Source organism: Montipora foliosa, chromosome 13, assembly GCF_036669935.1.
Source record: "Montipora foliosa isolate CH-2021 chromosome 13, ASM3666993v2, whole genome shotgun sequence".
NCBI classification, from domain to species: Eukaryota; Metazoa; Cnidaria; class Anthozoa; order Scleractinia; family Acroporidae; genus Montipora; species Montipora foliosa.
Window position 1 is genome coordinate 34013517 of NC_090881.1, and position 15000 is coordinate 34028516.

The following is a 15000-nucleotide window of genomic DNA, read 5'->3' on the forward strand; positions in this document are numbered from 1 at the left end:
TTGGTCATACAGTCTATATATATAGAGTCAATCCTTCCAATAGTACAGCTTAGTGAAAGCATTGAAACTGGTTTAAGGCTCTCTTGAGAGAGACAGCCTATCAGGTCACCGATAAAACGTCACGTGCACGATCTTCAAAGAGTGATAAAACACGCCTCATTAGAATTCTTTATATAAAGCATACTAATAAGGCATAGCTTGTTTTTCTTGTATGCTAATGTTCTCCTCTCGCAATTTGAACCTTTTTCGGACTCTAGAGGGACACGCTTTTTGTGTAATGTTTTTTAAGCTGTTCAAAAAACACGTAGCACGTGTTTTATCGGGTCTAAAAACACGAGGCGTAGATAAAACACTGCTGCGACTTTTTAAAACATTACTTAAAAGAAGCATATATTTTTGGAATTATTTCTTGCTACATATCTGACCATAGTTGATCGATATGATAATGAAGTAAGCCCGTTTGAACTCACCATATTCGTCAACAACAAACTCAAATATGGTGTCCTGACTTCCCTCTTCTATCTCCGGTAACGGAAGTTTGCCGTGTTTTACAAGAAACTCCTCCATCTTGGCACGATCATCCAATTCCAGCAAGGCACCAACGCCCCACATTAAAGCAAATACAAACAGCCGGCTTAAGTGATTAGCGCTGACAACGACGCGGTTCTCATGAAGCTCATGGTGTTCTTCTTTGCCTGGAATGAGACCTTCCAAAAGGTCAAGGCACTGCCGAGGACAAAATGAAATTCAATGATGATGATGATGATGATAAATAAGTATCACTTTTTACCACAATTGCTTGTAATCTTGCAATCTGATTGGCTAATTTGCCGTTGTCGATAAGAGTCTAAACAACGCTGTACACGTCATGCTCGCGTCAACAACAACACTGTGATGACGAATATCGTTGTCGATAAGAGTACAGACAACGCTGAACCACTTTCGATTTGTTAAATTTACCCTCGGAATTTTAGAGTAGCTAGTAGCTAATATCTCCGAGCATTGAACAGAACAACTATTAAGAATCCCAATTGGCCGGATGCAAAACAGTTGGCCATATAAAAGTGCAGCCAGGAAATTGAACCAGGGACTACCTGGAAAAAATCCACCGAGAGGCTAGAACGTATGAGATCTCCGGATCTCAAGGCAAGCGCGCTAACCACAAGGGCTGCACTGCCTCCTATGATAACGATGAAATTTATTTGAGTGTCAAGTGTACTTAGCGATGAGGCACTAGGTTGGTAGAGCAAGTTTCAATCGAGTGCCGTAAAATCAAAACCAAAGTAATTACTTTAGCCAATCAAAAAGGACGGAGGCAATCCAGTTAACCAATCAAAACTCGAAGTAATTACACATAGCCGAAACAAAGCGCGAAAAAATGTGCACGCGCGAGCCACGATTGATTTTGGTTTCACTTCTGATTGGTTGAAAAAGTGGTGCGAGAACTTTGAACCAATCACTGAGTGAAGTAATGCAAAACCAAAGCAAATCGCTAATTACTTTCGACACTCAATTGTAAACCGCTCTATCAAATCATAGGTTGCTTTTTGATGAGAGAGAAAAACCGGAGTACCAACAAAAACTCAACCCACATATGGCATCTACTCCGGCAATCAATCCTGGATCACATTTGTGGAAATAGTGGAAGGCGAATACTCTCAACATTGGGCCAACCATGCTCCCCGTTGCACTCGTATTCAAGTCTCCTGAGATGTCATAAGACGACTGAATACAGCTCGTTGTTGGGGAGGTAGTGTAATCCAGTGGTGAGTTTCCAATTGAATGGTCCGTTATTCCGAATTCAAAAGTTTGCATCCTTCAATATTTATTTATTTATTTATTTATCAACTTTGCCACTAGGCAGGGTATCTCCACAGGGCAAAGTTCCACTGCGGAGACCCATAGCGTTCAAATACCATTGTGTGTGAATAAGGATTCTCAAGTCTTCGGCTCAACACAGACCTGCATAATGACATTACATTCCAGCACCTCCATCTTTGGATTCAGATTCTGCTTGACATAAGTATACACATCGTCAAATACGCACTCAAACAACTGCTCCAGTACGTCATGCTCCTGAGGTTCCCGCTTATTTAGCCATGCCTGTCCAAAAGACGAAGAACGCACCTGGATAAGCAATCGATTCGCTTGGAAAACGCGCTGTTCATTCAGTTCTGTGACTCATCTATGCTTAACGCGCGCCTCAAACTCAAATATTTCTCATTCCTTATATAAATCTCCCCATCCAAAGCAAACATATGTCACCATTGCTACTCACAACCTTCACCTTTTCCGTGCCGTGCAAGCCACATAAACTTGGCAGAACTGGCAGTAACTTGGACCCACGACCGTGATGTGAGAGATATGGGTCTATTCTCGATTTTACGTCACAAACTGCTTTGCATTCCTGTTTTCAAAGAAATTTTGCAATGCAAAGCAGTTTGTGACGTAAAATCGAGAATAGACCCATACCTCTCACATCACGGTCGTGGGTCCAAATTACTTCTAGTTTTGATAACTTTGCGCGCCCTGCTCGGCAGATAAAAAGCGAAATTTTGAGGTAAGAATCGTCAAACATGGTTGCTTTCCGGGGGGAGATCAATAGACCTTATTCAAAAATGGCGGTCAATTTATAATTCTTTTTTCGAAGAGCAAATTAGCCTACCAAGCCTCGATACCATACAGTGAATTGAAAAGAATTCTTGCTCTAAAATGAGGCTTGGTAGGCTAATTTGCACGTGGACAAAAGAATTATAAATGTGACCGCCATTTATGAATAAGGTCTATATTGTAGACTAAAAATATTTGAGTTTAGTTGCACTTAAAAACACAAACTAAAAAAGCCCCTGATATATAAAATGGCCTCTGCCTCTTTTTATGGGCAGTTTTAAATGATTCGAATAGTACCTTGACTATTGGTCTCCAATCCATGACTGATGAACTCATGTACACCATACCGTTGCGTGACACAGTAGCAGGGGAAGCGTTATCAATGTTGTGAGGCTCAAACACAACTTTGCACTGGGGAGACATTGGAATGCGGTCTCCGTTTGCTAAAGTCAGAGTCTTGTTGTCGTCTAGTACACTGTTAAGATTCTCAATCCATATGGCGTCTACAGGTCCATCGAGAACGATCCAGATATGCTCTCCTAAAGCACGAGGCAAAAGCGCAAGAACCGAATAGATATTAATGTTTTGTTTTTCTTCGAAGAGACAAAACGATTTTTGTTTTAAGCGTAAAAGGGAACATCCTCAGACACCTGTGTCCAGGACCAAAAGTAATGAGAATCGCGATATCAGAGTTTTGACAAACGTCTCTAAGTTTCTTGATAAGTATAAAAGTCAATTTTGTATTTTACATCAATAAAGGTAAGTTCGCCTGTTTATTCAAGGTTTCAGCAACTGTTTATAAATACAGGCCTGGCTCTATTGCTCTGTTTTCCATTGGTTCGCAATGTCCTTATTAAACCTGGGCCATAACTATCGTCTGACGTTTTTAGAGTTGGAGCTTTGCATATCAATGGAATAGATCAATTCAGTCCTAAACAAAAAGCATCATCTCGAGGCTCTGGGAAATAAATGGAAAGATTTGTATGAGTTTATAACACAGAGCCTCGAGATGATGCCTTTTGTTTAGGACTGAGTTTTAATATATCGAAATTGGTCTACAGCACTTATATATCTGTGCCTCTCTCGGGAAATTCAGAGAGCACTCAACAGAGATCCTCTCGGCTGTGCCTCCAGCATCTTTTATGCATAACATGTACTCTCAAACCTTTTCGAATGCATAATAAGAATTAAATAGAGGATATTACATGGCCGCGCGGAGATACAAAATTTCTCTTCGAGTGTTGAAAAGCACGAGATAAGATAAGATGTTATTTTTACGTGTAAAGATATCATGCCTGTTTTCGCGCGAAAGCTCACTTGGTATTTCATTGGCGTTTATATAATAAATTATTATATTAACACTACACGAAAAGAAGAAGGTTACTTCCACAAAGAAGGGAAAACGTTCGAGGTAACCAGAAAAAAACAAGGCATTATTCTCTCTCCACTGCGCTTTAAGGTTTTTTCCTGAAAGCAAGTAAAGACGTAATCTGCAGATCTAAAACAACCGATAATTTTAATACTGGTTTGCCTTGACTTCCATTCTGAGAGATATTTTAGCATCTTGCCGCAATACGGTATTGTTTTAGAGACGGCTAACGAGGGGTACAAACCTTTCTTTGCTTTGAGAGTTTTTCGCCACAGTGTGGAGAATATTCCGTCAGTCCAGTCATTGGTGGCCACATCAAGGCGACCAAACATCTGCGGCGCAGTGATGGCTTTGGGATTCATGCGCATCTCTCGATGAGGCGCCCCGCAGTCCCCCATAGCTTTCATAAGTATGTTTATACAAACTGTCTTGCCCGCTCCGCTGGGTCCCAAGGTCATCATCCCGTGGCGAACACGTTGAGTTTCGTATAACTAACGAGAAAGCAATAAAACAACGCGTGAAATTTGAAATTAAATGGGTTGTAAAGGTCAATAGACCATTCTCGAATTCTCACGGCTGGACTGAATCTATCATGAAATGGAGGCTAATGCGGGCAAATTAATTTGTGTGTGAAAACATTTGCACGCATTAGCCTCCATTTCATGCTAGATCCAGTCCAGCCGTGAGAATTCGAAAATGGTCTATTGGACAAAAGATTCAAAAGGAGGGGTTTCCACAACTAGCCCTTGACATTTGTAAATAACAAGAACGATACATCATAGTCCCTGTGATACAACGGTTACTTGTTCATGAACTCTTTGGGACTTTGGCACACACTGATGGCGAGTTGGAAACGAAGGCCATTGTTTTTCGTCATGGGATAAATCAATACCCAGCGGATCCGCTGGATAGTGTTTTATCAGTCGGAAGCGGATAGTGTTATCCACGTTTTGAACTATCCAGACCTGATATCTAGTGCGGAATATCTTATTTAAGACGCGAAATGAATGTGATATACCGGTAACATGTTAATCGGTAGTCTGCAAATAGTGATTGTGTAATTTATACGCAGAACACCAATAAGGGGGTTATTGGGTCCGGTTTTACAGAGGTATACAAGTGAACTCGATGTAAAGCTTCTTTGTGGTTTGACTCGTTAGCGCACAGATGTTCGTTTGAGCTATTGACTAGCTACGGTCTTGCGTTACCACTGTGTATATTTTTTGTTGGTTTACAGCTCAGCTTATGCAATAGACAGCACTGAAAGAGATGAAATCTGACACGATGAACTCAATGACAAATTTCTCTCAAGTACTTGGATCAGTTTGAGTATCCATGGAGGATGAAATATGATTCCAGCCTCTTCCACGTGCTTTTGAATCATGGCCTCTAATTCAGGATATCCAGCCTTGTCCAGTACTATTCCAGGGAACAAATCATTGATCAGACTCAGGAAAAGAGGTTCATCCTCGTCAACCTAGAAAACGAGAATTATTAACAAAAGCCCCAACTCCAGTAACTACATTGGTATGGAGACGTTTTAAAGTCAATCGAATCAGGGGTATATTGACTATTGCCAAACTGAATGTTTGGATCGAGCAATCATATCGCATTATAGAGATGGAATTCCACTACCGAAAAAGTTATAGTAACATCACAAGCAAGATGATTCTGAGGAAAAACGACTAATAAAGAATTTCGTTGAAAGTCAAATGCAAACCAATCAGGGCGGGGCTGGGGGGGGGGGGGGGGCAGGGAAGCGGATTGTAGTAGATACCTTGCTTAGCATTTCGGCATCCCGAGTCGAGTAGCTCAGTCGAAGAATGATCAGCGCATACCTTGTTTAGTACCATGGCAACTTATTGACAGGTAGCAATAGCACAAGGCGAATGGTTAGCGCGCTAACCATGCTTCCGGCAAACGCCTTGAACGGAAGTGATCATCATAACTGAGTGATTCGTTCAGCAACAGTACCGTGATTATTTGATTTTTGTATCGTCTACTTAACTAACCACCGCTTGGTATCTATGTTTTGAAAGGGAAGTTTGATGATCTTTCCTTCGTTTTCGTAGCATGGGATATTTTTGTGAAAGAAGCAATTTATCGCTGCCATACCAGTTTGGAGAGGTTCATGTCTCTTAACACTCTCATAACAGTGGTACTCTCGCTGTCCTGAGGGTTTGCTCGTTTGGCCGCACCCAGTGTGCGCAGCACGGAAAGAATATTCCTCAATCCAAAGTCATAATGAACCTACAACAAACAGACAAGTAACGTTAACGTTTAGAATCTGCTATAGTTTGCAATTATCTTGGAGAAATAAAGAAAATCGAACCAACCTGTTTGCTGAGCTGTTCTTCGCACAGTTTGTACAGAGTAAAGAATTTCTGAGCCAGGATCACATTCTCGATGAAACCACAGCTGGCAAGTTTGACACGCATGATGATCTACAGAGCAATAGATAACGTAAAGGTCAGATTTAAGTAAAGACCACAATATACAAGCACATACGATCATGACGCATGGATTTGTTTCCACCTCTAATTGGCTAAGAATGTTTCTATTATTTTTAAGCCATCACCAAGCGAAGCGATGCATACCCAAATGGGAATCTCGAAATCTCGTTCCATCCTCAAACGAGAATTGCCGCTTCGCGGTTTGGTAATTATCTACCACGTTCACCAACACTAAGGTGAATAATTGTTTTACTATTTACCACGCAAGTTGAATAATCAGCCGAGTCTATCGATAAAATTTTCTCTTCGGTAACCGAAGCTGAACGATAAGCCATTTCGTTTTTCTCTGTGTGCTGAGAGGTGAATCATGATGGTACTTGCTATTCACCTCGGAACTAGCCAATCAGAATTTGCGGAATGCGCTATTCACTTGTGTGGTATATACTATTGGTACATTTTGGCCAGGCTCCAGTTGGATAGTGATTTATCCGGTGGATAGCATTATCCATCTTTGAACAACCGAGGCCAGAAAGGAATCATGCGAAGTCGTCCTTCAGTAGCGTGTTACTGCTTGACCAAAAACAGAAAAGCTCCCACCAGATAGCATATTAAAATGAAGGAATCAACATACCTGTCTGTCAGGAACCATCATGGCCACTGTACGAAATTGGACTTTGAGATTCTCTGGTAATTCCTGCCGACCCGCATATCCTGGGTTCTAAACGAGAAAAAGGCTTGTAAGTTAAGTCGTATTCGTAAGTGAAATGAGGGAAGGCAACAATGAGTGAGATATCTGCACCTCGGAAAGCGAACTTTGAACGGTAACCTTTTCATGTAAAACTAAATTCCGCTTGCTATAATTGTAATCTCGTGATGAAAAAATTAAAATCCGGTTTTTAAAAACATTTTGTGTTTCACTCAAATTCAAAGTCCCTGGAGTGAGAAAAAATAAGGAAACGGGGTCGTTTCCATGGTAATGGTCCGTACTCTAAAATTCCGACCAATAATTAACCAATCAGAGAGTTCCATTTAGCCTGAGCATTTCTTGCCATATAATAACCCTGAACACTTACCATGGTGAGAAAAATACCAAATTCAGGATTGAGATCAACCACATCGCCATCTGTAAACACGAACTGTTTCTTTCTGTCTTTCTTGGCTGTTAACACGATGTAGATTTGTTGGGCAGCAACTGACAATACAGGCAGCTCGATACGATTAAACTCATCAAAACAGCCCCAACTGCCAGACTGCGCTAAGCCTGGTAAGAAAAAGGAATTACAGGATAAGAGAGCCGTTTCGCAATCAAGTTAGACTTTCACAAAGTCCATCGTGGTCGCGCGGTTTTGTTTTGAAATGTACCTCTCGCGACTGCGTCACTTGCTCGCTGACCGCTCGCTTTTAGGGTTGCTGAATAACTTAATCAAGTCAATGGTTATGTTGAGTTGGTTTTATTGTTAAGTCATGAGGGACTGCCCTCAGTCTAAACTCATGATTGGGATACGGGGATTCACTGTTTGTAGGCATCATAGCCGCTACATGTAAAAACCTATTTGCCTTGGTTTTGCTTACACGGCACACCTCCTATTGTAAGATTTTAATAACAAGTTGTACCTTTGTAAATCCGGCCTAGTCCTCTGAAGTCCATCTGATCAGAGCAATTGAATACAACCACGTATTTTCCAAGTGCCTTACCCATGTCTTTTGTTGTTTCTGTGAAAGTAAGGTAAACGATACAAGAACTCGGGATCTCGAATGCCCTGCTTTCTGCGAATAGTGTGTGGGTTCTTTTACGTCCGACAGGGTTATGAACATTGAAGGGTTGTGAGACGGTTTATTGTGCTAATCCGAGAACACTAGAGAATGTAACCATTTTCAGATGTCATTAATCCATTATTTAAGGCCCTGAGTGTTGCTCCGGCCGGAGTCGAACTCACGGCCTCCCACGTGGGATCCCTGTGCTCAACCAACTGAGGCACCGGTGCGTGGTAAAAGGTACTTAGAGGGGACAAAGCGAATCATCTCAACAGGCCACAATCTATATCACATGCAAGATGCAATAGTTACGATATAAAACAAATTGTAACGTGGTATCCGAGTATCTATTCTAACAATTGGCTGACCATTTTCGCCATTTCCATTTTAGGAACTTTTAAGATCAAAATTCATGAAATTACAAGACGGGAGTCAGTGACGTCATCATTCAGCTTGGTAAACCTGCTATGGTGACTTCTCAGACCTTAAGGATCACTGCTCTCCTAGTGTACCACCACTTATACATGTCAAAAAGGCTTACCGGTCTTGCCAGTACCAGCAGGGCCAGCGGGTGCACCCCCCATTGACATGCCCAATGCCTGAGCTAATGTTATATAGCATCTGTCTGTTAGTGGAGTGATAACGAGTCTGTCTGTGCAGCCCAAAAATTCGTTTTGGTAGCTAAAGTCTACATCCGTGATGGAGATGATACAGTCGTCTATGTCTTCCTTGAAGTAGAAACGAGATTGCTTCAGCCACTCAAAGTCTGTCACTGAACGGATATGCATCTTTACCTAAAGAACGTGTAAAATACTTTTTTTTTACTTTAGCACTGAAGAAAATGCAAGGGTTTATGAGATGTGTATCTACGTCCCTTATGTCCTTGAAGTGTTTTATCCTTGTCCCTCAAGGATCGTACGATGGTGTATTATCTTTGTCGTAAAAACAGTTATGAGTTATGACCATGGGGGTGAATCGTGACCTTGAAGCGTGTAACTAGCAACTCTTTTCCTTGGAACAAAGCTGGGATTTTAGGACACCAATGTTATGCCCAAATATGGACAAAAATAAGATGAAGCTGCACGCGCGGGAAAATGCACGAGCTATGTTACATCCAAATAAGGAGCTTTTTAAACCAAGAAAAAATGAGGGGACAGAGAGGGAGGCTCAAGGCGTTGGCCGGGATATGTTATGTCCACGAAAGTTATTTTTAGACGAGCGGAAGTCTTTGTTCTAGCGGAAGTCTGTCTTCTGAGATGTCCGCATGCAGTCTTGCCTCGCTCTCAGGTTCTTAGTGAAAAGAGAAAATGATGGCGCACGTGGAAGGCTGATGAATATATATTTTCTTTCAAACATCGGACCGAGGTTGGCATGCATGCGGACGTCTCGGAAGACTTCCGCTCGTCTAAAAATAACTTTCGTGGACATGACATATCCCAAGGGCTGAACCGGGAGCCTCCTTCTCTGTCCCCTCATTTTCTCTTGTTTAAACTCAAAAAACCCCAGCTCTGAACCAGAGTGAAACGCCTCAAGGTCATGAGCTTCTATGGCTACCTATTCGTAAATGTATTTGTAAAACAACAGAAAAAGAGGCCTGAAGGGGCTACTCCTTCCATAGAAATCTTTCCATGTTCTTGCCGTTTATGATAGAAATGAGACAAATATGAGCAAGTTAATTATGTTTTTCATGAAAACAGGATTTGACTCACTCCGTCAGCTCCGTGTTACACAAATACACTGTACCAACATAATATATATCGTGTTCCTCGAGAGAAAACCAAAACTTCATCTACCAACTATTAAAATATTGACCTAATATTGCGTTACAACCAGGCCCCAGTTGTTCAAACGATGGATAGCGCTATCCACCGGTTAAATCACTATCCAGTGGATAAACACTAGCAAAACCAATTGCGCTATCCAATGGATAGTGATTTATTTATCCGGTGGATAGCGTTATCCACCTTTTGAACAAGTGGGGCCAGTTGTAAAATTAGCTTAGCCTTATCGCAGTTATCAACTGTTACCTTGACGACTGGGGCCAGATATATTAGGGACTGTTAGATCGGAGGACAAGGACGAGTGCGAGTACGAGTTTCCGTTCTGAACACGCGCACTTGGAAAAATGTCGGCCTCCAAACCTTATGCGCATGCTCAGTACGGAAAACTGGTACTCGATGTCCGGTCCTCGTCCTCCGTTCTAAAGGTCCCTATTAGGAATAAAGATCAATGACCGTGTATTACCAAGTCATCGAAGATATCTCTTTGATGCACATGAATGGTGACAAAGGTCTCAAACTTGGTGCGCTCCATCTTGGTAAGTTCCTGCGTCGTGACCTCAATCAACGAGTTCAGTAGATTCAGAAACTTTTGGTTTGTCGCCGCCATGACTTTTCTGTCTGATCGCGCGTTCTTCAAGGCTTCCTCAGCATCCCTGGTCCAAATCATCTGAATGCCTAATAATCCAACCTGGCAACAAAAGGAACGATCAAACAAAATCAAAATAATTTCAAAAACTAATAGAAAGGGCCAAAACTCTTCCATCATTCCTGATTCTTCAGTCGCAAATTTGTGTTGCTGTGACCACCTTTTTATGGTATGATTTATACAAAAACAATAAATTGAACTTCAATGGCATTCGCAGTTTTACTGAAAAATTATAGACGCACGCTCTCACAGCGGTTATTAGTCACTCGCTTACCTCAACGACATTTTTTCATATTTCGAAACTGAAATTTAGGTGGACGTCAGTCAAATGTTTCCATGACAATAGCCCTGTTCCCTTGGCGCCAGGTGAATTTGTCATGGAAACATTTGATTGAAGTCTACCAAAATTTTACTCTCGAAATATGAAAAAATGTCGTTGAGTGGCGCGTGTAAATGATAACCGCTGAAAGTGCAGAAGAAATGTGGAGATTACAAAAATATGATAATGAACATTCTGAATTTTCAATTTCTCGAGTAGGCACAATGATTGCAGAGGTTCTTAGGGCTTCGTCACGCGTTCCTGCCCCACTAACGTCTGTTGAAACGAAAACCACTTCCGTTCAACGGTTGTTTGCCCACTATTTAAAGAAACCAATCAGCATTGACTAATTGTGTTGTGCATAGCCAATCACATGCTGCGAAAGAATGCCATACAAAACATGAGTTTACCCACTGAACAGGAAAACGGCCTCTGATTGGTCGAACGGAAAAGGTTTTTCGTTTCAACAGACGTTAGTAGGGAAAGAACGCGTGACAAGGACCTAAGAACCTCTGCGTGGGAGGCTACTCATACCTGCGAAGGAAACTGGCCAAGGAAATTCATGAGATTGAAACCGCCATCATTAATGGCGTGATATGCGTCCCTGATGACAGCATGCAGTGAATTCATGGATTGATTCAGCAAGTCCCCTAGCCACAACTCCACGTTGCCCTTCGCCATAACTGCAGTCTCTAACTGTAAAGGGATAAGTGCAAGTCAACAGAAAATCAGGTTGTACCTCTAACTGGCCTCGTTTTCTTGGGTTGCACTGTAAGTTACGAATGAGGTTTAGGTAAGTTCATCAACAAAAGAAGAAAACATACGGAACCGTAACTTACAGAAAGGCCCGAGAAAACAAGATTACTAAGACATTAACTACATCTTTTTATCAAGCAACGAAAACAAACTTTTAAATTTAGCGGGCCGCACTGTAGTCAACCAAAGTTCGCGTAGTGTCCGAGATAAAAGAAAATAGATTATCATCAAAGTAACCAATTATGCATGGATGGCCACCTCTTCACTGAGAGCCGTGCTGTTTTGCCAATTCCTGTAAGCGGTTACTTCATGCGTTGTCGACACGGGTGAATAGAAATTTTTAAGAAAAATAAAAGCGATTTTACACCTTAACTTTCATCAAAAGCCCAACTGGCCGTTGAGAAATTCGTTTCTGGATATCTGCTAGAGACGAAAATTTCGCCTGTTTTCTGCGGGTGGAACCGACTATAAGTTCTCAGGAACAAAATTGAATCTGTGGCTAACGCTTAACTCAACACTTGGGTGCAGAAACCGCTGAAACACCATGCTTCTCTTGGTGCAGGTTCAGGTGTTAGGAACTACACCAGCCCTACTGCTCTATCCCCGCCTCAATTCTTCAATATTCAACATCTGAAAATGTTCACCCACCATGGATTTTTGCACAGTTTTGTATAATCACATAAGAGAAAGGTCTACGTTTATGCTCATGGTCTGACCTGTACTGTTTCTCCTTCTGATGATATTATAGCCAAGATTCTGTCGTAGTCTTTCTCGTGAAATTCAACGTTTTTAACGTTGTCAAACACGTTCAAAAGGTGAGCCTACAGAAAAGACAAGAAAATGTGTGGTCAGGAAGCTGGTCCAGATTAACGCTCGATTCTTCAAATGGTACATACGCAAAAGCTAATTAACAAAGTATTTATACGTAATTTTTTGTGGATGAGTTCTGGTTAGGGTTACCTTAAGGTTAAAGCAGGCAAGAGAAAGCGACTGAGCAGCATACCTCCTGTTAATGTTGTATTATCACTAATGCTTCCTGTACACATTGGTCAGAGTTTTCACTTCCGGCTTTTTTGCAAAGATTCTATGTGAAAATCCGAGTTAACGACGACTTAGCCTCTTGTTGTACGTGAAAGGTTCGGTCTGTTATCTTTTATGTCCAAACCTGTATAGTGTGTGAATCGCTAGCTTGTCCGAGGATTTCCAGAAGAGCGGGGTCAGAAACAAAGAAGAACCGGGGAAACACAAGACGTTTCTTTTCAAGATATCTAAACGAAAAAGAAAACAAGAATTTTCCTTAGCTAGTAGACCTCCCACAGGGACATCAGTATCAATAATTTTCCTATAAAATCCTTCCCTTCTTGCGTTGTGTTTGTGATCCTCGATATTTGGCTCATCAAACTTGAGGAACAGAAGATTACACAGAGGTAATGCAAAATGCAAATTTATTCTTCGTAGCGAAGTTAAGTTAATCCATTAATTTTCATTTCATTTTCCATATATATATATATATATATATATATATATATATACATACATATATATATATATATATATACACACATATATATATATATATGTATATATATATATTTTTTTTTTTTTTTTTTTTTTTTTTTTTCAACAATACACATGTTCGCCTCAATAATGCTACCAGAGAACTCTAATAATATGCCTTTTTTTTCCAGATCCGCTAAAATCCGACTTTAAGTGAAGAGATCCTTGAAATGGGTTACTCTCATGGATAAGCCTTACCCTGTGAGTGATTTCTGACACAGCTCGAGCTGCTCCAGCAAGTGAGGCAACAGCTGACCCAATGTATCGTCGCCCACACAACACGTGACCACGTTGGGTGTCTCATGTGCACGCGTCATGATCTTGACCCAAGACTTGTCAATATTAGCAAAGCGCTTGGCTTCCTGCAATAAATTTAGCACACCAAGCCAATGTTAAAATGCACTCTTAAGTATACTGCGATCCAAAGTAGATGGTGCAAGAGTTATATAATTGGCAGGTTAGGGCGCGACCGGATCGTAAACCTACGGTTTGTAAAATAAAGTAACTCTCTGGGAGTACTGCTACACTCCAATGATCATGAGTTGCATGCAGGACAGTCGCTGTAGGTAAAGTCTCCGTCAAAGGCGAGCAAAGCGTTGAACAGAGCTTTCCACTTAAAGGCAAAAGAGCGCGGCTCAGGGAATCAACGCAAAGGATGCCCCCCGGTTTCAGTTTGATCTCTTGCTACAGAAATCTGATTTTGGCCAGCTGGCTTTACTGCACCTAAACCAATTTCTTGAATCCGCTTTGTATTATTTCGTCAAAGGATAAGTTTACTTAATAAAGATAGTACTTAAACGTCCACTCAAACAGATATCTCTGTTGTATTTTTCTTACCTGTGGAAGTTGTTTAGCGATGTCACCGCCTACAAAGACAGCTTCCAGGTAAACCCACAGGTTTTGAACAATCATCCAATTTTCGATGATATCAGAAGTGTTGGACAACTTCTGGACCCATGCCTGGATGTCTTTCTTGAATGGCGCATTGTATCTACAAAGCAAACGTCGCGTCCATTTAAAGGTAAAAGTAAAGGTCCTTATGTTTACGAGGGTAGCACGTGACAGTCAACTAGAGTTACTGATAAACTTGTGGCCCTCGGTGCGCACCTCCGTTTTACGGGTATTCAAAGCTACACTTACATGGATCAGAGGAAAGTCGAAACAGACGTCGATCGAATGACAGGGATCGAACTAGCGACCCTCCAGCTCAGAAGGCCGCGCAATAACCGACTAAGCTACGCCATTTTAGTGCTACTCAAAATAAAAATGCAGGGAGACCAGTTTTTTATTATGAAAATTGCGAGTGATTCGAAAGGCCAAAACGCCGTTACCATTGTTTAATTTTACGCAACAATATAAACCGCCATTAGTAAAGCCCGGGTAACAATGTGGCGGCCGGTAATATCTTAATATTGACCTGTTACTAAGCAAAGAGCCCAGCATCATAAGACTGTCTTCCAGGAGTGAGATGATCTCAGTGGTTTCGCCTCCTTTCAGGAGCAGTTCTCCGCGATTTTTGAACGTTCCGAAACTGAACACTTGTGACTTCCACTCTGCTACAACCTGACTCAGCTTTGCTTCGATGTCTTTCTCTTTGACTGCTGAGATGCAGATGTCCTGGAAGTTGCAAAAAAAAAGTGGTTACCAGACGCAGATCCGTGTCTTCAGTCAGTGAAGGAGGGGTACAACAAAAGCGCTCTCTTCACCTTTGTTTGGGACAACTCCAATAGAGCGAGTTTCAATCGAGTGTCGTA

The 15000-nt window shown here is 41.5% G+C and overlaps 1 protein-coding gene across 1 annotated transcript in view; it reads right to left on the bottom strand.

Annotated features, from left to right (window-relative positions):
* LOC137982116 (dynein axonemal heavy chain 8-like) overlaps positions 1 to 15000 on the bottom strand; it is a 108040-nt gene that overhangs the window by 60328 nt on the left and 32712 nt on the right. Inside the window, exons 29-46 of the mRNA XM_068829174.1 lie at positions 14664 to 14863; positions 14084 to 14237; positions 13445 to 13608; positions 12855 to 12957; positions 12406 to 12510; positions 11468 to 11629; positions 10432 to 10656; positions 8729 to 8981; positions 8047 to 8145; positions 7506 to 7693; positions 7064 to 7150; positions 6316 to 6423; positions 6095 to 6229; positions 5295 to 5456; positions 4224 to 4470; positions 2908 to 3149; positions 1963 to 2103; positions 471 to 726 (exon numbers count right to left, since the gene is read on the bottom strand). Coding sequence (XP_068685275.1) covers positions 471 to 726; positions 1963 to 2103; positions 2908 to 3149; positions 4224 to 4470; positions 5295 to 5456; positions 6095 to 6229; positions 6316 to 6423; positions 7064 to 7150; positions 7506 to 7693; positions 8047 to 8145; positions 8729 to 8981; positions 10432 to 10656; positions 11468 to 11629; positions 12406 to 12510; positions 12855 to 12957; positions 13445 to 13608; positions 14084 to 14237; positions 14664 to 14863 — 3031 coding nt within the window. The remainder of the gene's footprint in view (positions 1 to 470; positions 727 to 1962; positions 2104 to 2907; positions 3150 to 4223; positions 4471 to 5294; positions 5457 to 6094; positions 6230 to 6315; positions 6424 to 7063; positions 7151 to 7505; positions 7694 to 8046; positions 8146 to 8728; positions 8982 to 10431; positions 10657 to 11467; positions 11630 to 12405; positions 12511 to 12854; positions 12958 to 13444; positions 13609 to 14083; positions 14238 to 14663; positions 14864 to 15000) is intronic.